At 44.2% G+C, this 23,560-nt stretch overlaps 1 protein-coding gene across 2 annotated transcripts in view; it reads left to right on the forward strand.

Moving 5' to 3' along the window:
- The window catches only part of ADAMTS19 (ADAM metallopeptidase with thrombospondin type 1 motif 19), a 1,141,020-nt gene that overhangs the window by 1,087,700 nt on the left and 29,760 nt on the right, over positions 1–23,560 (forward strand). For both annotated transcript variants that reach the window (XM_069227292.1, XM_069227293.1), the window contains one exon: positions 15,619–15,796. In XM_069227292.1, coding sequence (XP_069083393.1) covers positions 15,619–15,796 — 178 coding nt within the window. The remainder of the gene's footprint in view (positions 1–15,618; positions 15,797–23,560) is intronic.

Raw genomic sequence — 23,560 nt, forward strand, 5'->3', positions numbered from 1 at the left:
CTTGAGTTCAAGCTTTAAGCACCATATGTAGACCAGTGGTTCAGCATTAGTGCTGTTAGCCCAAATGCAAGCAAGTCCCCGACCCCATCCCCTACTCTGTTTGTTAGAAAAATTCAGCAGTAGATGCGGTGGTGTTGCCCCTTCACAGCCCTGAGTCTAGTGCCACTACGCGTGCTGCACCACTGATGGCTAGCCTGTGTTCACTTGCTAACGGCATTTTAACATTAGGAAGTGAAACAGTACACCCATTGAATAATTTCCAAGGCTTCCCTTGCATTTCGAAGCGAGTAAATGAAATAATGTGTGATCTAGTAAATAAAAGGTGAAAAGGGGGCATAATTGAGAGATAGCATTGGGGTGCAATCAGGATCAGTATCATCTCTGCCCTACTGTGTACTAAATATTGATGATTATGAGTAGCTTCATCAGCCTATTGCACACTGAAATCCAGACTGACCTTAATGATATTCACACAGATTTGTGTAATTTGTATTGACATTCAAGGAATTTCATTGACAAGTTTACACATATTTATTGGGCCTTCTGAATTCCTGAATGTATTCTACTTTTGGTAGATTGAATAGGAATTGTTTGATTATTGATAATCGTATTAACCGTTAACGTACACAGCAAGAAGGACCCCAGGCAACTTATTTCAAAGCATAGGGCCCGATGTATCATTATTTTAAATAGCGATCACCTAAATGTGATTTTCTACGACTCGCAATTAGGTAATCGCTATTTAAATGTATGGAACCCCAGGAGTTTCATTTAGTGTTTCCTAATGGCTCGCAAATCGACCTACCTCACTAATATTCATGAGGTAGGTCACAAATTGCGACCCATTAGGAAACAGTAAAATCACAGTGTTGGTTGCCTGCTGGGCTCAGCAGGCCACCATGTCTGTGACTGCTTTTAAATAAAGCATTTTTTAAAAATGCAGTCTGTTTTCCTTAAAGGAAAATGGGATGGTTTAAAAAAGAAAAATAAAGTTTTCTTTAGTAGGCAGTGGTCCGTGAGACAACTGCCTACTCTTAGAAAACTTTTTTGCATGCATACACAAAAGGGAAAGGGATCCCGAAGGGAATTTGCGAATGGGTCGCCACCTACTTGAAGTAATTAGTAAAATGTGAATGTTTTGTGACTGCATTTGGGTCACAAAACATTCCTACATACCACTGCGATTAGGTATTAGGAAAGGACGCCCTTGACATGCCCCTTCCTAATACCGAATCTGTATGTATTCGCAATTCCAAAGTGTGATTCAGTAACATGTTACTGAATCTCAAATTGGAATTCATATATACCAAAATGCCTTTTTGCGGTCACAAATGGCCCGATCAAGGCAAAAATGAATGATACATATCCCCCATAGTTATGGGACTTTAATTGGCGTTAGATCAGGCAGAAGAAAACGTCTGACCTCGCTGCATGTGCAACAAAAAGTGCTCTATGGAAAAACATATGGAAGTAGGTGCAAGAAAGAGTTTTGCGTCCTGGAAACAGTATTCCTCATAACTGTTTTGTGTCCTAGGGTAACTAACCCACCACACTCTAATAAACAGATCCAGCACATTACCTCCTTATCTGTCTTCCTCGTTCCAGCCCTTGCTTAGGAGTCCCTTGCCTCCATCAAAGACCATCTTACAGTGAAAATCAGAATTTTCCTTTGACTGACTGGTATGCTAGAGCCCGCCCCTTTCAGCTTTCGATACAAATGAGAGACTAAACCCTACTGACGTCCATTCACCTTTGTGGTTGCAGCTTGGCAGTGCAGGCACCTTTCACCAGTTAATGTTTTCTGTTTCATCTTTTCACAGAAGGACGTGTCTGGAAACTTTCCGCACGTCTTCCTGTCAGTGGTGTAACAAAATGTGAGGGTGGCCACCCCTGTATAGTATATGAAGGCCTCCCATTTGCCCCCGATCCAGTCAGGAGCTCTCAGGTCAAGGGCCGCCGCCTTGCACAGTGCCAGTCAGAATGCAGTGTGTGTCTGCGTGCACAAGCGTATCAAACTAACTGGTCCCTCGCCCAGTCAGAGTAATTGTAACTGTCAATGGTATTTATATTGCGCTTACAGCCCCTGACAAGTCATTAAAGCACTTTGTGGTAAGTAGCATGTTACTTTAGGACCGAAGATTAGAGCTTTTGGTTTTGGGCATTTGTTGTGTTAGGGTTGTACTTTAAATTTCCTGTGTTTAGTAGAATTTAGAGTAGGGACTGGATGATTGGAGTAGATTTGAAAAGGGAAGAAGTAAGATATTTTTGTAAGTAGTGGTTGCGTGTGTCTGTTAATTGGGTGACATGGATAACAAGCATTGACAATGTCAATTTTAAGTCCCACTCTACATGAATGCTGCACAACAATGCGAAGCACAACACGACAGCATGGGAACGGACATGCACCTGTGCGGATGCAAAGAACTGCAGAACAGCAATGGTGCAGGTCAAAAGATCAGGTGGCAGCCACATTGCCAAACCAGAAACAAAAATGCATGCAGGCCAATGACTGCCCTACCCTTACCTGCATCTGCACCAGAGAAAAACAACACAAATCATATAGTTAGCCAAGACACCTCAAGAGCACCTTAATGTCATGTGCGCATCCCTGGCAGCTCAAGCCCAGGCAGCTAGACAAAGAGACACAACAGTCACAGCTGTGCAGAGGGAAAGCACCCACCTAGCTCCCCCTTTCTCCCCCAGCCCCGCAGAACCACACAACCTCTGCCCAACCTCTGCCCAACCAAAACATGTAACCCTGGCACCCACAGCATTGGCAGAGCAAAAAATGCCCCCACAGGTGACACCCACAAAACATTGGACATAGACATAAACCTGTTGATATGCAAAAGCTATATTCCCAAACAGTAAGTCATTAAGTAAAGAAAGTCATCAATGTGTATTAGTTCCGTTCATTTATAAAGTCCTTCTTTTGCCCCATTTCATAATATCAGAGGTATAAGGCTTCAAGAAAATTTAACTGGGATTATGAGTCATCCTGCTCCTGATCTGGCACTCACAACTCTACAATATATAAGAAGTAAAAGCCACAAAATTAGGTTACTATGGAGTATTTCAGTCCTATTTGTCATCTGAAACCAGCTTCTGTAAAACAGCGCTACATTGAAAGTGTAATCCAAAATGACAGGCTACAGACCTATCTGTTGCCTGAAACATATTCTCACACCATGGCATACATCACAGGTCTAACACATAAGGTAACCCTTGTGATGTAAGCCCACTTTGCAAAATGCTTTCAAGCCAATGTGGTCCAAACAAATCATAAGCCATCATATAAAGTAACCTGTAGTTCTGTCATCCTATTTTCAACTCAGACCTGCTTACTCCACCAAAATATAACCAAAGGCAAGGTCAGCAAGTGAAGTAACATCACAAAATAAAATGATGGACATTGTAGAACCTTTTCAAACACTTACCCTCATTCACAGATCTGGGTTTAATCCATTGTTATTTTGCTCAACATGTTACCCTAGTTTAGACGAGCCATATGCAGATCAGTCTTGACCCTGCTCCCCATGGGAACAGTTAAGCCCGAACTGACAAGCCAGGTCCTCCCTGTACCGGAAACAGTCCTGGGACCGGTTTCATCAGCCTGGCTAGCTTGAATCCAGTGGCGCAGCGAGCAAGGGACCCAAGTCTGGGCATACCTAACCCACACAGCGCGCACATAGAAACATCATAAAAATACCATGTCACCCCAGTTTGGATCCATCCATATGCAAATCAGTCTTGACCTTGCTCCCCATGGGAACAGTCGAGCCTGAAATGCCAAACCAGGTCCTACCTACAAGTATCCTAGGGCTGGTTTCGGGGCATAACCCCTCATCATCCAGGTTACCTTGAATCCAGTGGGTCAGCGAGCAAGTGATCCGTGCCTGGGCATACCCTAGCTACCTAGGGCGCACATAGCGACATCACAAGATAAAATGATGGGCGGAGTGTTGAAACGTTTCAAACACTTCCCCCCAGTCACAGATCTGTGTTTAATCCATTGTTATTTTGCTTACCACATCACCCCAGTGTGGACATAGCCATATGCAAATCAGTCTTACACTGCTCCCCATGGGAACAGTCCAGCCTTAACTGCCAAGCCAGGTCCTCCCTGAGCCAGAAACAACCATTGTGGGACCAGTTTCAGGGTATCACCCTTCATCAGCCAGGCTAGCTTGAATCGGGTGGCACAGCAAGCAAGGGACCCACAACTGGGCATACCCTAGCCACTTAGGGTGTATGACTGTTTGTGTGGATGATGTAATCAGTGATGTCATTGACCATGTCATGAGTGATGTAATATTTGAGGTCTTAAGCAGTGCATTACGGGAGTGCAAGTTATAGTTAGCTCAGGTAACTATAACTGCTGAATTTCTGCAGTTTTGTAAGAGTAAATTCAGAACCTAACTATAACGTCCATGTAACCTTTGTTTTTTTCAGTTAATTTTTAAGGTTTCTTTGTTCTGTTTCCTAACTATAACATCCCTGTAACTTTTTGTTTTCAGTGAATATATATATATTGTTAGAAATTGGGTCTTTGGTTGGCAGTCAGGTTACCCCCTATCCAAGCAAGGACCCTCACTCTAGTCAGGGTAAGTCACACACAATCCAAATTATCCTGTGCCCACCCTCTGGTAGCTTGGCACTGAGCAGTCAGGCTTAACTTAGAAGGCAATGTGTAAAGTATTTGTGCAATAAATCATACAATAACACAATATAGCACCACAAAAATACACCACTCAGTGTTTAGAAAAATATATAATATTTATCTGGGTATTTGTAGGTCAAAACGATAAAAGATGCAATGAGAAATTGTAGAGATATCACTGAAAAGTGATATGAAGTGTCTTAAGTCTTTAAAAAGCAAACAAAGGGCCAGATGTAGCAAAGGGTTTGCGCCTCGCAAATTGCGAAAATCGCCGTTTGCGAGGCGCAAAAGCCTCTTTGCTATTCAGAAATGCATATTGCGAGTCGGGACCGACTCGCAATATGCATTTCAGAATCACAAATAGGAAGGGGTGTTCCCTTCCTATTTGCGATTCGGAGTGGAATGCAATTCCATTTGCGACAGCATATCGCAGTTACCTTCCTATTTGCGATTCGTAGTGGTATGCAATACCATTTGCGACCGCATATGCGGTCGCAAATGGGGTCGCAGTTACCATCCACTTGAAGTGGATGGTAACCCATTCGCAAATTGGAAGGGGTCCCCATAGGACCCCTTCCACTTTGTGAATGGACCCACAAATATTTTTTCAGGGCAGGGAGTGGTCCAAGGGACCACTCCCTGCCCTGAAAAAATACCAAAACTAAAGGTTTCGGTTTTTTTTAAGTGCAGCTCGTTTTCCTTTAAGGAAAACGGGCTACACTTAAAAAAAAAAAAACTGCTTTATTTAAAGCAGTCACGAACATGGAGGTCTGCTGACGACAGCAGGCCTCCATGTTTGCGAGTGCCTAGACTCGCTATGGGGCCGCAATTAGCGACCCACCTCATGAATATTAATGAGGTGGGTCATTGCGACCCCATAGCGAGTCGCAGTCGGTGTCTGAGACACCGTACTGCATACCAATTTGCGAGTTGCAAATTGCGAGTCGCAGGGACTCGCAATTTGCAAGTCGCAAATTGGCGTTTTGCTACATCTGGCCCTAAGTCTCTTTCAAGCACAAAGTACCTGGTTTGGAGTGGAAAATCTCCGCAGAGGGCCGCAGAGGAGGAGATGCGTGGAAAAATGGTGTGTACGTCGGTTTCGCCCCTACACACACGGACTTGCGTTGTTATTTTCCACGCGGGGAAGACGTTGCGTCGATTTCCGGCGCGCGGACAGTCTCATCTGTGGGTCACAGGATTACCAGATGTCCCGGGGCCTGTGCGTGGAATCGCAAGCTTCTTATGTGGCTGCGCGTTGTTCCGGTGGGCTGTGCGTGGAATTTTTGCCCTCACAGCAGGTGTCGTGTCGATTTCCTCTCTAGAAATCGGGAGGAGTTGTCCAGGCGGGCCGTGCGTCCAAGTTCCGGTCGCACCGCAGGCGTCGCATCAATCTTTTTCTTGCGGGGTCGAGCGGCGTCTTTCCGGATCGGCGTGCAGTGAATTATTCACCGAGGAGCAAGCTGTGTGTCGAATTTTTCGGCGCACAAGGAGTCCAGTTGAAAGTTAGAAGTCTTTTTGGTCCTGAGACTTCAGGGAACAGGAGGCCAGCTCTATCCAAGCCCTTGGAGAGCGCTTCTGCAGCAATACAAGAGTTCAGCAAGGCAGCAGGCCAACAGCAAGGCAGCAGTCCTTTGTAGAAAGCAGTCAGGTGAGTCCTTTGAGCAGCCAGGCAGTTCTTCTTGGCAGGATGCAGGTTCTGGTTAAGGTTTCTTCTCCAGCAAGTGTCTGAGGTGGTAGGGCAGAGGCCCTGTTTTATACCCAAATGTGCCTTTGAAGTGGGGGAGACTTCAAAGAGTGGCTAAGAAGTGTACCAGGTCCCCTTTCAGTTAAATCCTGTCTGCCAGGGTCCCAGTAGGGGGTGGGGCAGTCCTTTGTTTGAGAGCAGGCCCTCCACCCTCCCAGCCCAGGAAGACCTATTCAAAATGCAGATGTATGAAAGTGAGGCTGATTACCCTGTGTTTGGGGTGTGTCTGAGTGAATGCACAAGGAGCTGTCAACTAAATGTAGCCAGACGTGGATTGTAAGGCACAGAAAGATTTAAGTGCAAAGAAATGCTCACTTTCTAAAAGTGGCATTTCTAGAATAGTAATATTAAATCCAACTTCACCAGTCAGCAGAATTTTGTATTACCATTCTGGCCATACTAAATATGACCTTCCTACTCCTTTCAGATCAGCAGCTACCACTTCAATAATGTATGACGGCAGCCCCAATGTTAGCCTATGAAGGGAGCAGGCCTCACAGTAGTGTAAAAACGAATTTAGGAGTTTTACACTGCCAGGACATGTAAACTACACAGGTACATGTCCTGCCTTTCACCCACACAGCAACCTGTTCTTGGGGTTACCTAGAGCACATATTAGAGGTGATTTATATGTAGAGAAAGGGGAGGTTTGGGCTTGGCAAGTACTTTTAAATGCCAAGTCGAGGTGACAGTGAAACTGCACACCCAGGCCTTGCAATGGCAGGCTTGAGACAAGGTAAAGGGGCTACTTAAGTGGGTGGCACAACCAGTGCTGCAGGCCCACTAGTAGCATTTAATCTACAGGCCCTAGGCACATATAGTGCACATTACTAGGGACTTATAAGTAGATTAAATAGTCCAATTGGGTATGAACCAAAGTTACCATGTTTAAAGGGAGAGAGCATATGCACTTTAGTACTGGTTAGCAGTGGTAAATTGTGCAGAGTCTAAAAGCCAGCAAAAACAGTGTCCAAAAAGTGGAGGGAGGCAGGCAAAAAGTTAGGGGTGACCACCTTAAGGCATGTCAGGTCTCACATATATGAAAAGGGATAAGGGTGCTTCATATAATACTTACTAGCCATGTGTTAGACCTGGCCCTTTATTTGCTGGGTCATCCCCAAACTTTTTGCCTCCTTCCTATTTTTCCTGACCTGTTTTTGTTGGCTTTTGCACTCTCAGCACTTTACCACTGCCAACCAGTGCTAACGTGCATATACCCTCTGTGTAAATTGTACTGTTAATCAGTTTATCCATGATTGGCGTATTTGATTTGCTAGTAAGTCCCTAGTAAAGTGCACAAAAGGTGCCCAGAGCCTGTAAATCAGATGCTACTAGTGGGCCTGCAGCACTGATTATGCCATCCACATAAGTAGCACTTTAATCATATCTGAGACCTGCCACTGCAGTGTCAGTGTGTGCTATTTTAAACTGTAAATTCGACTTGGCAAGTTAGGCCCTAGGTAGCCGCATGGGCAGGGTGCAGTGTATAGTTAAGGTAGGACATATGCTATTGTGTTTTTATATGTTCTGGCAGTGAAATACTGCCAAATTCGGTTTTCACTGTTGCAAGGCCTATCTCTCTCATAGGTGAACCTGGGGATTGCCTTTAAACATGATTATAGCGTAGCTTCCCTTTGGGAGCAAATAGACATATGGGGTTTGGGACCTCTGAACTCACAATTGAAAAATAAATCTTTTAGTAAAGTTGGTTTTGAGATTGTGTGTTTAAAAATGCCACTTTTAGAAAGTAGGCCTTTTCTTGCATGAACCATTTTTGTGACTCTGCCTGTTTGTGGATTCCCTGTCTGGGTTAGTTTGACAGTTGGGCTGTTTGCACCTCTCTCCAGACAGTGACACAAAGGGGGCTGGGGTGTAGCCTGCATATTCTGATGAGCCATCTGTGCTAGGAGGGAGGGGAGGAGTGGTCACTCTCACCTGAAAGGTTGGGCCTGCCCTCACACAATGCAGACTCCAACCCCCTGGTGTGTGTCTGAGACCTTGCCTGGGCAAGGCAGGATTGCACAATCAAGTGAGACTTTTCCTTTGAAGTAAGCCTACTTCAAAGGCCAAAATGGGTATAAGAAGAGGACTCAAAACCACAGACTTTAGACGCTTCTTGGGGTAGACACTCCACCTCACAGACACTTCTGGAAAAGAAACCTGCTGGTGAAGAATCCCTGAGCCAGACCTGCCAAGAGGAACTGCCTGGCTGCCCAAAGGACTCACTGGGACTGCTTTTCTGCCAAGGTCTGCTGCCTTGCTATTGCCCTGTTGCCTTGCTGCTCTCTGGCTGTGCGGAGAAGTGCTCTCCAAGGGCTTGGATAGAGCTTGCCTCTTGTTCCCTGAAGTCTCAGGACCAAAAAGACTTCACTCCTACAACTAGACTGCTTGTGCGGTGAAAATTCGACGCACAGCCTGCTAAAAACCGATGCACAGCCTGCCCCGTGTTGAGAAAATCACCACATGCCAAACCGGAACAATGCAGCGTGACTTTGCAAGGAGAAGATCGACGCAGCGCCTGTGTTGCGACCAGAACTTTGACGCACAGTTCGCCGGATCAATGCACAGCTGATCCGTGACGACGCAGCTGGACTTCCAGTGCCTGCTGTGTGGGCGAAATTTCCACGCAATGCCCACTGGATCGACGCATCGCTTGTGACTTCACTCCGCAAGCCCAGGATTCCACGCACAGTCCCTGGGGCGCCAGAAAACCCCGCAACCCAAAGAGGAACCAAGTCCACACCCAAAATCGACGCAAAGCCTTCCCCTGCTAGGAAAATAAGTCGGTGTACAAATGGGCGAAACTGGCGCACCCCTCCCCGTTTTCCACGCACCACCTCCTCTGCGGTCCCTTGCAGAGATTTTGAATGCGAACTAGGAACTTTGTGCTTGCAAGAGACCTTTATTGTTTTTAAGAGACATGTATTTGTTTTGCAAAGACTTAAGACACATTATATCACTTTTACAGTGATATCTCAACATCTACTTATTGCATTTTAATCATTTTGACCTGCATCTTATCAGATAAATATTAAATATTTTTCTAAACACTGTGTGATGTGTTTTTGTGGTACTTTATGGTGTTATTGTATGATTTATTGCACAAATACTTTACACATTGCCTTCTAATTTAAGCCTGACTGCTCAGTGCCAAGCTACCAGAGGGTGGGCACAGGATAATTTGGATTCTGTGTGACTTACCCTGACTAGAGTGAGGGTCCTTGCTTGGACAGGAGGTAACCTGACTGCCAACGAAAGACCCCATTTCTAACACCTTGCTTTCTTATAATGATGTTAAGCAGATGGAAAGATTGAATAATCAGGGGAATATCTAGTTTTTCAAATCGTCCTCTAAAGCATGCTGTGGATAAAGTATTTCTTTAATTTTCATTGGTGAATTGCCTCTACTACTTCCCTGAGACACAGGCCTTATCCTCTGTAAAGAATGGGAAGAGCCTTTCTTTCACTTTTATTAAGAGACTGGACCTCTCTTGTTTGATGGGAGATAGCTCTTGTATCCTGTCCAAAGGCACCAGCAAGAAGGTGGACTTTTGAAAGGCGCAGGAGATCAAGATAGCACCCTACAGAGGGACCAAAAAACGGTCTTTAATTAACCTCTACAAGCCCACTGGCCCAAGTCCAATCAATTCCAGGAGTGAGTAGTACCAAAAGAAGTCACGACAACTCCTTACCCCGAGGCCAGGGTAACAGAGGAAGGGAGAGAGCGGTGGTCAAAGCTGAGAGGCCATAGTCTCAGCATATGAGGCACTGATCCAGCAATCAGCTCCTACAAGATCCAGATCTGATATCTTACAGATCAACATCCAGGAATGCAGTCCGTGAGCATCAAAATTTCTATCTGCAGCATGTAAAAAGCTACACAACAGGTGGGATAACTAGATAATATATAGGAAAGGGAAAGCAATGCTGAGCCTGTGATGTGAAGCTCATCAATGAGTGTCCGCAATGGTGACCACTGTGCCTCCTTTGATTGTTTGATGTCAGCTGATGTTTGTGAATGATGGGGCACAGGAGGAAGAGAGAAAGCTAAAGAGAGGAAGAAAGGAGAGTGCATTGATGAAAATGGTTACACAGTTTGACCACAATGATGCAGCAGTCTTTCAGACATAGCTAACTTTACCAAAAATATTCTGTTTGATATAATTAGAAATGTGAGTGTGGGCATTTTCTACACACACACAAATGTGTGAAGGGCATGCAAATATATTACAATGCAATTAAAAACTACCCAAACATAATATGTATTGTAGATTGCATACACATAGCAAATCATCTACTATCAGATGCATGGATACAGAAACACAAAAGGATAACATTCTCTGTCTGTGCAAGTGACTTTCAGCTCTATACATCTTAGCCTTGACGTATTAGCAGCTCTATACATCTTAGCCTTGACGCATTAGCAACTTTTTTGACAAAATGCACATAGCACATATATCTTCTGTGGCATTTATGATTGTCTTCTCCATGTGGATCAAGGAGGTGGTTGGATGGTGTCTTGGTAAGTGGCACCCAAGCACTACTGCTGATAGGCGAGTAGGTAATTTTCCATGTTCTTGACATCTCCTTAAGTATCAATAGGAAGTACCCATTTATGGATATTAACCCTTATACCACATATTTAGTATAGTGCTTAGTGTACACAAGTCACAACAATGTTCAACATTCCATACAATCTACTGTTGAGCAGACAATTTGCTTACTAAAGCCCTACATACTGAAATCCCATTTTGAATTTTAACATGAACCAGGTAGTGCACTATTATATAATACCATCATGTATCACAAAACCAAAGCTAAATGTTGCATGTTGAACAACATACCCAGTGTTGCAAGGAGAGGTGGATTCTGATGGCGTATCTGGTGAGCAAGCACCCCAACTACTTACCCATGGGGTACATGATGATACTACCACAGAAGGCGGGATCAGGAGCCAGAATATGGCCAATAACTTTATGTCAGTTGGTTTTAATGTCCATATGGGCTGCCTGTAGAACGTTTTTTTTTTCTCCACATTGTGGAAGAACATTACTATTAACATAACATACTTGCCAGCCCTAATGACTTAGGCAGAAGGCTACCTCTTTTGAGGCAATTCTACTGCTTATCCATTCTAACAAGCCAACCTACAGCTTTCTGGAGTGGGCTTCACATCCTACCCTTACGTATGGCCTTTAAAAAGATTTATGAACTTGACTTGGCCCATCCTGAGCCCGATAGATTGGAAACTAACCAATCTTTTACTGAGTGCTCAGTCATGGAAGTCCTGTGAGGGTGTAGTTGAGCAGCACACATTGTACCTGTCAGACTACTGAGAAGAGAGTTGGTAAGCCACTAAGAGAGAGACCACGTGAAGTGATAAAAAATATGATTCTATGGATGGAGATAAGCAATGGGAAGTCTATGAGAGAGAAGATGTGGACGTAGAGGGATGGTGAGGCATTGATCTGAGGAAATTAGTGTCTGTGAATGGAGAAGCACAAAGGGAGAGGGAGCACGTAGATTGAGCATGCAGGCCATAATGTGACTAATGATAGCTGGTGCAGCCAGTAAGTTCAATGATGTAGTGATACCACAGTCTGAGAACAGGTTAGAAAACTTCAGCACAGGATCAAAAACAGGAAGTCAGAAGAGAAAAGACAAGGAAAGCCATGCCAAGAGCTGCCAGGTCTATCACTTATAATAAACCACCTGGCTCAGATGGGGTACCCATGGACCTTTATAAGCCAAATATGTTACTCTGGACTCCTTTATTAAACAACAGCGATCATAGTACCTGTTTTTAAAAAGTGAAACATGCAGGACCCTAGCCACTACAGACCCATTTCTTTACTAGATTCCATTGTCAAAATTGGGAAGTATGTTATATGAATTTGTTTTTGCTGGTTTTAGGACTCTGGGCACTCTACCGCAGCTTACCAGTGCTAGAGTGCAAGTGATCCCTCTCTAAATTGAATTGGTGAATGGGTTATCCATGATTGGCATATTTGATTTACTAGTAAGTCCCTAGTATAGTGCACCAGGTGTGGCCAGAGCCTGTAAACCTAATGCTACTAGTGGACCTTCAGCATTGATAGGGCGATCCACGTGAGTAGCCCTGCAAACGTGTATTAGGCCTGCCATTACAGTGTCTGTGTGTGCAGTTTTAAACATACATTGTTGTAAAGATCTGATACAGCGCCTGCACCGGCGATGCAGAATCAACGCAATGCCTGTTTCACTGCTGTAGACCAACTGGATTTTCAATGCATCGTCCCTGGGCACCAAATTCTGCATCAACACTTCACTGCTACATGTCCAAAAAACAACGCATCACCTCTCTTGACAGTAAGGAACCAATGAATCACCTCCCCTGGGTTTTAAGAACTGATGCATTGCTTGCTTTTCTGGCAACTCATGTACCCCCGCGCCTGTTCTCGTCTTTGGGTTTTGATGCACCTAAGGAACTGTGCCCTAAAGAAATTGCATCCATTCTACTGACTAAACTTGCTTAAACTTTTAAAGGTGATATCTTGACTTGTGTATGTTGGAATTTTGCTGTGTGACTCCCTTACCCTGACTAGACTGAGGGTCCCTACTTGGAAAGGGTGCAAGCCACTGCCAACTAGAGATCCCATTTCTAACAGAGGGGCTGACTAAAATCATAGAGCATACTTCCTCAAGGTCAAAACTGATCCCCAATGGGAACAGTTGGGGCTCATCTGTCACAACCGGGGACCTATCCCCAACTATAGCATAGGTCTTTTTTAAGGGTGCTACCCATTGTTCAGAAATAATATTCAAAACTGTGTCATCGGGTGCAGCAGATCAAAGGCGTCTCTGACTATCTCACAAAAACCCTCGCCATCCCCAGAGTTACAGGTGGTGACTTTGCCTCTTTTAGGGTTAGCTTTCTATTGCTAATGGCTTTCTTGTAGGCTACTCTTGCTATTGTAATGCTTTTCCTGGTTTAATGGCCTAGCATTAAGGGCCTCACAGAGCCATTTGAGGGGAGAACTGAGGGTCAAAGACTAAAGAATACCATTGATTAGGTGTATTTCTCCCACTCATGGTGTGCCTTTAACTGTTGATATTTGGAGTTTTGCATCTTCAGATATCAATGCAAAGCTGTAAGGGAATAATTGATCAGCTTTTTACACCTGACATTCAGCAACTTCATTTTTAAGCAGATAGAATGTAGAAAGGTTCTGTGGTGGCCAGTGCTGCAGCCAGCAACCAAAACCGCAGCAACAGAAATTGGCACGATGACTGCCACCTGTTCATCTTGCAGACTGGTTGTTTTCTCCAATTTTATCGTATTCCTGTCTGTTGACACTATGCCATTATTTTTGCAGTTATTCAGCAGAGCACTCTGCGGCCATGCTGTTATCCAATATGGTCTCCTTGATTTATCTTGCAGCTTCCCTGCTGTGGCTCAGGAACACTGAAGGTCATGTTGTTAGGGATTGATGGAATTATGTGGGTGAGATGTATTGTAACTGTGAATTCCTCAGTTTGAGAGTTTCTACTCAATATACACAGTTTGTGAGAGGTTTCATGAGTTTTAGGTCGTGCTTCACCATAACTGCATGCTAAATTAAGTTGCAGTGTAGCTTCAGAAATTGCGACATCACATTTCCAAGCATCACCCACAATGCTCTTTATGTGTCACACATTCTGGGCCCCTTTAGAAGAACTAGCCTGTGCATGTGCCAGTTTCACTCGCGTTGATTACCTATTATGCACCTACAGCCCTTGTAGATGTTCAGCACCCTATTGGTATTCCTCCAGTAGATACTTCTAGAGCCATATTCCAACAAGGACGCATTGACCCAACTCAAACATGGACAGTGCACTCCATTATTAACAATGTGCTGCCCCCAGGGAAGCCATGAACTGACATCTGCCCCGTTGCCAGCACATAAAGACGGGCCAACTGAGTTAAACACTCAGTCTGCCTTTCACATTTTCGGCAGCACTCACCCTGCTCTTTCAACAGGGTCAGAAGTCCTCTGCAGGCACTGATTGACTGTACACACCTGCAAGAGAATGTCTGTGGTCTGTGAGGGTCCATGGACCCTTTAGCTCACTTGAGAGGGGCACCCTCACAAGGGCTTATTGACTGTGCACCACCTTTGCGGCACACTGTCAGTGCACCTTCTGACAGCTTGTTATTATCTGTGTCCCCACCCTTAAAATGTTGTGGACACAGGCAACGTTTTTCCTTCATTATCCATTGGACCACACCCACGAAGCAAATGATCGAATGTCCATTAGGATAGTGTTCACGCTTCACATGCGCCCCCACTATCTGTATTTTAAAAAGGGACGCTCAAGCGTCCATAGCCCCTTCTATAATGTCAAGGTATTCTCGTGGGACTGAAAACAGACACGTACTCCCTATGTCCCCCTGAAGCTGTTCAGGCAATACAGCAGCAATGCATGGGAGACAATACGAAGCTTCTTTACTTGGGGGCAATGTATTGCTTGGTATCCACCAAACTTCTTAGATTCAATCCGGGAAAAAACGAATTAACTTTCAAGAAACTGAGCACGCAGAAGAGGGATGGCTTCGAAGACATGTAAAACTTCAAATAGTTTCATTAACATTGCCATATTAATAACTATATTTTAATAGGAAAGATATGAGAGATTTAATAAGCCAAGTTTAGAAAGGCTAACACAATCTTCATGATACTTAGAACAATAGAAGTTAATTATGCCAGTCGTTGAAGGAAAGTGCTTACAAAATGGATTACACAGGAGTTAATTAGCATCTGTAACATTCTGACAGCTCATGACATTTTAGCATGTTGAAAGAGATTCCTCAAGCGGCGATAAAAGATTCCTTCATTAAAAATTGAAAAAAAAATGATGGTATTTCAACACGGTGATAAACTAATCCAGCAATGGAAAGGCTGTCTTCCCAAATCACTTTTCCCTACCTCGTGGTGTGAGCTGAAATCGGAAATGTGAAGATTGTTAAAAATATATATCCAATTGGGTTTGTTCCTCTGTAGAGATATCAAGACTGATTGTGATGCGCGAAAATCACTATTTAATTATCAGAAAAAATGACCTCTGTGAAGAGCAATTGTCGTAAATATATTACATGTCATTTTCGGCACATTAGCATTGTGTGCAACTGATGACAGTCACTTTAAAGCAAATATGTAAAAAACGGCAAATAACTAAATAATTGTTTTTATTATAGTGTTCTGTTACCTGTGGCAAAGGAATGCAATCAAGAGTAATCCAGTGCATGCATAAAGTTACTGGCAGGCATGGCAATGAATGCTTTTCTTCAGAAAAGCCTGCAGCATACAGACCATGTCACCTTCAGCCCTGTAATGAAAAAAACAATGTAAACACAATCACGTCACCCAGACTAGGTGAGTACCTAACTCTATTATAGCACATTACATAATTATTCTTTATGAGAAGTATTTTAAATTGAATAATGGCTTTCTTGTACGTTCATGGGGAATTCACTCTGTGGCTTATTAACGTAAACATATTTACATTATTTATTTAAGGTAAATAAAGAAATGAACAATTTAATCAGTATTCACTTGCACTATTAATTGGAATGTTCATGTTCATCGTGTTCTCCTTTATAGTGTTCCTCATTAAGCAATTAATGATCTCAGTTTGCAGCCTGTCCCTTTGTGAATAGCATTGCTTCCGAAGTCCCATAAATCACCTGAGTGGACAGGTACCTCATTTGTAAGTCCTGGCCTACCAGACAGCTAGCTGTCTGATTTGCTAAAGACATCTTGGGGACATTCAGAAAAATGACTTAAGACTGCATTCTGCCTGTTGCTTGTCATCCGCTTTGTAGTTTGTAACTCACATTTTCTTGCTTTCAATTTGCTGGTTTTATTTGTTTTTAGACTGTCCATCTTCAGTTCGTACTTTCCCTTGCCCAAACCTTATTTACAGTATCCTTCTGAGTGCTCCCATTCTGTGAACATGACTGTAAATCGTGTTCTCATCTCTTCATATTTGCTGCACATTCAAAGAAAAAGGTCAAATGTCAGGCACTGTCTTCCAAGTTTGCTTGTTTTTTTTTTTTTTTTATCTGACTTCGATGTTAGAGGGTTTATGTGACATTTAAATGAACTATGTAAGTATTTCAGAATATGCCAGAATTGGGAACACACATGAAGCACATTTTTTATTATTTGTGACTTGTGTTGGAAGCAAATACTTAAATCCGATCAAAGCAAAGCATCACACTAGGTGATGCAATTTTCAAATATTTTGTCTGTGCACTTTATGGTTTTATTAGTAAAACTGTATGTCTTTGCAGATGTAATGGTCATTTCAATTCAAAATGTCTGTACTGGCACTGTGCCACCACACCATGAATACTTCTACGCCACTTCACTCTACTCTGCACCACTCCACACCATTCCACTCTACTCTGAACCACTTCACTTTACACCACTACACACCACTGCACTCTACACCACTCCATTATACACTTCACTCTAAGTCACTTCACGCTATATCTCTCTAATCTACCCTGGATCACACTACTCTATGCCAATGCATTCTTTGCCACTCTACTCTACACCATTGAGCTCTTTGCCACTGCACTCTACACCACTTCAGTCTAGGCCACACCAATCTACTCTGCACAGCTCAACTCTATACCACTGTACTTTATGCCATTCTGTAACACTGCAGTCTACGCCACTGCACTCTATGCCAATACACTGTAGGCCAATGCTCTTTACTGTGTAACGCTCAACACTTAACTCTATGCCCCAGCACTCTACGCCAATCCACTTTACCCCACTCTGCACCACTGCACTCTGTGCCACTGCACTGTACACCACTTTACGCCATTACAATCTATGCCATTCTACCCAACTTCACTCAACCCTGTACAACTCCATTCTAGGCTTTTTCACTCTACTCTGAAACAACCTATTCTATGCTACTGTTTTCTATACCACTTCACTCTTAACCACTGCACTCTGCGCCAGTGCACTCTACACAACTACACTCTGTGTCACTGTACCCTGTGCTACTGCACTGTACTCTACATCACTGAACTCTATGTCCCAGCTCTCTATGCTACTCTACTCCACTGTACACCACTGCACTTTGACACACTACTCTGCAACACTGCACTCTCTCCCCCATGAACTCTATGCCATTCCACTCTACACCACTGCACTCTATGCTACTGCACTCTACAGTACTATAATCTACTCTGCATCACTCGGTTACTCTACTCTGCACTACTCTACACTAATGCAATTTATGCATCACTCAATGTCACTGCTCTCTATGCCACTGCACTGTATGTCACTTTACTCCACTATGTACCACTCCACTCTGCATCACACCACTGCGCACCACTGCACTCTACTATGCACCACTGTAATCTATGCCTCTGCATTCTATGATGATGCAGTGTACACTGCTGAATTCAGTGCCACTGAACTCTTGCCATTATACTCTGTAACACTCTATGCCAACTCTCTATGGAAATGAACTCTACACTAGTCCACTCTACTCTATGACACTCCAGTGTATGCCACTCTAAGCTACTCGACACTATGCCATTCCAATACATGACACTCTCTGACACTGCGCAACACTTTACTCCACTCTTTGCCATTCCACTTTGACACTCAATGCCACTCTTATCTACTCCTCTACAAAACTAACTTTTGGCCATGCTCTTGCATAGGTGAGACCTATTGGCTTTGCCAATGTTTGGTTGTTTTTATGCAGCTTTATATAGCACAGAGTCGACCCGAAAGTTTTGGAGTGCTTTACATGCGCATCAGTTACATTACACAAGATCATTCATTTTTTAGGCACAGGCATATTACGTGATTGATCAGAATTACGGGAAGTATGGCTGTCAGACTCGAACATGGTACCCCAGTTGCAAAGTCGACAGCTCTGCTCATAGAATCACATCCTGTCCCCAGTTTAACGGATCCAACTCATGAGAAAAGAATTGATGCGGTAAAGAGAACACAGAGTATTAATTACTTGTTAACCCAGCTTGAACAACTCACACCTCAAGCTATTCCAGCGAAAGGGGACAGCCTATGGTAAAGTAAATTTCCAAAGCTAAGTCAATCAACCAGCCATCATAATGAGCTTTCGATTGTTTTAGGATAGTGATATGAACAAAAAGATACATTTTAATTTTAATTGTAAAAGTTATAAGGCTATTTGGATCCAAATTGAACACTAGCTGAGCAGTGGTGTCCTCTGCAATATTTCTAGTAGATTGCTAAGCTCAGAGGCATCCTCTACCCTACGTAGTGTGCATATACATGTTTTAGGAAAGTGATACGAAAAACAGCAAATTAAAGTATAATTATAAAAGTTACAAGGTCATTTGTATCCACGTTTAACACTGGCAGAGGTATTATCTTCTGCCAGACATTCTCAGCATCTCCCAATAGCCAGCCTAAAAGGTTGGGAATTCACCATACTTAGCGACCATGCCAGTAAAGTTTGCCTACAGTTCATGATGTAGCTGCTGGAAGCTCTGTTGCAGAGTTGCTGGAAGGCAGTCCGCTACTTCTGGCTGAAAGGAGAGGGACTGGTACTAGGTCACCGTTTATAAAGTCACTAAAATATATTGGTTTGTTTTGAGGTAATCACTCCAGGACCAACCCACATCCCCATACTATCCAAATGAAGTCTTGTACCATAACTGTAGGGAACCAGATTGTGATCCACTAGAATTCTTTTTTATGCCTAAGGGCATTTGGCATTAAGGGCATTTGGCTTTTTAACCTCAGCTATGAATGAGACACTCTAATGGAGTTTCACCCAATGCACGCGTTTAACAAACGATCGCCTGCTGGAGTAAGAGCATCTATATTGGTTACGGGTGAACGGGCTACAGGCTGCGCCAGGACAGCGGGTATCACTGAGGCACAAGGAACCCAGAGTAAATTGGTTGTGGCCAGCTCAGGACTTCTACATACATATTAAATCTAAAAGAAAGTTCATTGTCTCCTTTGCATGAAATGTAAAATCTGTAGTCTTAAACTAGTTTTTCACTTTTGTTAATGTATGCATAAACCATAATATTCAGTAGGTATAGCACAGGAAAGTCATTGACGTGGCTTTCCCCCACTAAACTCTTGGTTACAGCGAGGGTTAGTTTTAATATAGATGCATTTGTTTACATATTTTTAAAATTGGACATATTTCCCTGAGTCAGCTTTAATGGAATTCATGACCAATTTAATTATTCCGCTAGCCAGTTAGCAGTTCTAAACTCCCCCTGAATAATAGATCCTTCCTGAGAAATTAGCCATTTACTGCTAGAGGAAGTGCCATGGGAAATCTTCATAATTTAATTAAGTGTATGTGTTTGAAAACCACTGGTAGTATAATTTCATAGGGTACAACGGGAGAGCTGGCTGATGTTTGGCTTCGGTCACTGCAGGGGATTGCTTTGAAGATTGCATAGAAGAAACCCGACACATATGTGCAGAGATAGGCTCAGAGGTATCTCTTCAAATATCCATTCAAGCTGCCATTTTGATTGTTTTCAGAATTCTGTACGTGGGAGTGGGTGGACAGCACAAAAACGACATCCTTCCTCAAGTGGGGATGTGGCATTTCTGGTTTTGATTGGGGCTCCTACCTGAAACTCCCCACCTTCACTTTTAAACCCTTGCACAGGAAATGAGCGAAAAAAGAAGAATAATGGACCCACACCATGGATGTCTAGACCATGGATTTGTACTTCTTAAACTTTTATTGGACTATGTCTGCAAAACTAGTGGCACTGGGAACCTGCCTCCCCTTAAGCGCTGCGGACCCTTTAGGAAGACGTTCCATTAGGGCATCTGTTGACTGGTGCTAGTTGTTAGTGCCTTAGGTTAGGTTAATACAGGCTCTTGCTGGACCAACAGACTCCCTACAAGTGGCAGAAGACCTTCAGTGCTTCAGTAATGCCATCAGGGAGAGTGGTCTGCCTGCAGGACTGGGGTTGCTGCTGCAGAAAACAGGACTGTGAATTGCTTCTGCAGAAAACCTCAAGTCTCAAGACCACCACAGCCTGGACAGAAGAGAATGTCAAGCTTAAAAGCCTGATGCTGTTGAGGAAAAGAGAGCTGCAGCCCCAAAAGGCTGTAAAAGATCAAAAGAAAAAAACAAGGAACTAACATTAAAGATTGGAGACCCGCAGGCGCAACATGGCAAAGGATGTATTCCTTTTGGGCTCCAGGCCTCCATCTAATGCTATCAACCACCCAGAGGGTGCGATCATCGGCCCTCACCAGAGGGGCTGCAACTTGTTAACCCTCACCTTCATAGAGGGGCTGACTCTGGATTTGGAGAGCCTTCCTTTGTGCTGGTGGCAACAGGGGAGCCAGTGCGGCTTACTTGGGGAGTGGGGCCATGCTGACTAAGTGCTGAGGCTCTGAGCCCGCCTACTATCAGTGCCCTTTTCCCAATGCGGGCAGGGGCCTCGAATTTCCTGAGGGCTTGTGTCTCTTGGCCCTATGAACTTTTACAGAAGCAGCAGTTTCTGTAGGGAGCCTGCTAGGCCCTGTCTCAGACGCCGATGGCTCGAGAGCCCGGGGCACGCCTGATCCGGTGAGTGCGCTCTGGTGGAGTGAGTGACACCGTTGGCCTCTGCATGATTGGTAGGGGAGGCCCTTTCAGCACACGGGGTCCCCAGCTGAGTTTATCTAACAGCATGCAGCTGTTAACTGGTGCGGGGGCTGGGAGCCTGCGTCGACCACGCCCTGCATGCACTGATGGTGCCTGCAACCCCGCCACCACCGGACTTCTCTGCCTTCCCTACGCCCTTCTAGCTCCCGGCCACCCGGCCCAGCTGGGGATGCTTTTATCACCTCATGAGGGATGGGGCTCCCACTGGAAGAGAGGGCCCTTCCATCATGGCAAACTGGTGAGGTGAGAGATCCTCAAGGGTTGGATGGCCTCTACCTCTCCCTTTTTCGCTTGATTTTTTTGGGGCCCATATTTCAAGTCTGATACAGTTACCTTGAGAAGCATAGCACTTGTTTGAATGCTCACATCTACTTGCACGTCGCTTCTCCACACAGCAGTTCCAGTGCACCTTTCTGCCGTAATATCTGCCCCTATAGTATTGGACGGCTTCTACTGCCACTGGACTTTAGCTTCACTTGGAGGGTACTTACCGTCAACCTTTTTTCCCTGAGCAGGCTGATTCTGGCGCAACCCCCCCCACACCGGCTCCTGGACTTTTGGATTGGCTCCATTATTTGCAACCAGATTTGCCTGTGTGCTTGGCTACCTGGGAAAAACTCTTAGCCATCAGCTCATCACTACAACCTCCCCTCTCAGCTCTCTAGTGACCATGGCTGTAGATGCTTGCTTGCTCAGAGGCCTCCTTTAACCAACGTAGTGGGAGGTGGACACCAATACTCCTGCCACTCTACTGCTTCTACGCTGCCACTCTGTCATGCCACAGAGGAAACACTCTTAGGACTTATCCAACACCCCCTTCAGTGGAGCCCCAGTCACCTTCCTGGGGCATAAATCTCTTTCTTCAATCCCCCTATGGCAACCCACCAGTCGACTCCTGCAACCCAGACGCCGGCCACCATCATCCAATCCTATGTGGATGGATTCCTCCAGGAACTGCACACTGAAAACAGCTCCCTTAATACAGAGCTCAAATCTTGTATCCAGGAGCTGAAAAGAGATGTTGATGGGCTTGGGAAAAGAGTAAATGATCGGGAACACACATTGAATTCTCTTACTGAGGATCAGGAGGCCCTATGGTGCAGGGACATAATCTTGGAGGACCCGCAAACAGACCTCCAGCTGGAACAAGAAGATTTGGAGAACCAGAACCAAAGGAACAATATACACATTAGAGAGATTCCCAAGGGACAAGAAGGAACCAACATCATGTCTTTCACGGCTGATCTCCTACATGCGATGCGAGGTGACCAAGAGGCAATTCCCCCAATGCTTGACAAGTCCCACCAGATACCGATGGCTCCTGGTCGCGCTGCCCTGACTTTACATCCTGACAAGAGTACATTTCTACACCAAAAAAGAGGCAATCTTACGAGCATCTCAGAAGAAAGCAGAACTGGTCTACAAAGGTCTTACAATTCAGATCTTCCAGGACCTTGCACCTACCATGCTGAGGCTATGTAGAGACTTCAGACACATCACCAACAAACTCCACGATTTAAACATTCGCTATCAGTGGTGCCATCCCTTTGCCATCATTTTTGACTGGGAGGGTAAATTACAAGTTCTCCAATCACTGAGGGAGGAACTATGCCTTTTAAGGTTGTGGGGGGTAGCTCCTCTCCACCCAGCTCTCCTGCTCACACACATCTGTGCCCTGACTGGTCCACGATCTCCCCCAAGAATGCTTCGCAACACCATAGAAAGACTGCCTGGTTCCGTGTTCTGGGTCTACGAAGGTTCTGGGAGGAGCCATATAATTTGGAGAGATTTGATAAAACTATCTTGAAGACAGCATACTGGTCTTATGTAAGAACCAATCTGGTTTGTTGTATATCTCATGGTCGGTTGACCAACACATTCATAGACTTCAAGTGGTATCCCCAGTATGAACAATATCTTGATTTAATTCCTGATGTACTGGGGAAGGGCCTCTATGCTCGCTTTCGTTTTGGAAGCCTCCCGCTGCTGTCCCTAACCAAAGGTTGGGGAACTATTTTATCTACTGATCTCTGCCCCGCCTGTTCTAGTTGCACTGAAACCATTGAACACTTTATGTTTTTTTGCCCTGCTTATACTATTCCAAGGTCAAAATGGATTTGTGGAACTTGTCGAGACTTGGGCTTGAGCCAGTGCTCCACAGCTATCAGGATTCTAAAGAGCAATACTACTAAATCTGTAATTCTTGCTGTTAGCAAGTTCCTTGTGACCGCTTGGAGTATACGACACTGCTCATTGAAATACATTTTCCCTTATTTCAGGATGTAGGAACCAGATGATACGATGTAAGGTGATGTTTTTTATTATTGTCAACTTTTAATTATTGTATATACATAATACGTTATTATGATTAGGATGTACCATTTTATTCCATTTTAAGTCTTTTAACCCTGTTATTCACTGTATTTTTTATGCTTTTATGGCCTTTATTGACCAAATAAAGCTATTATTATTATTATGACTGC

Source organism: Pleurodeles waltl, chromosome 1_1 (assembly GCF_031143425.1).
Source record: "Pleurodeles waltl isolate 20211129_DDA chromosome 1_1, aPleWal1.hap1.20221129, whole genome shotgun sequence".
Classification (NCBI taxonomy): Eukaryota; Metazoa; Chordata; class Amphibia; order Caudata; family Salamandridae; genus Pleurodeles; species Pleurodeles waltl.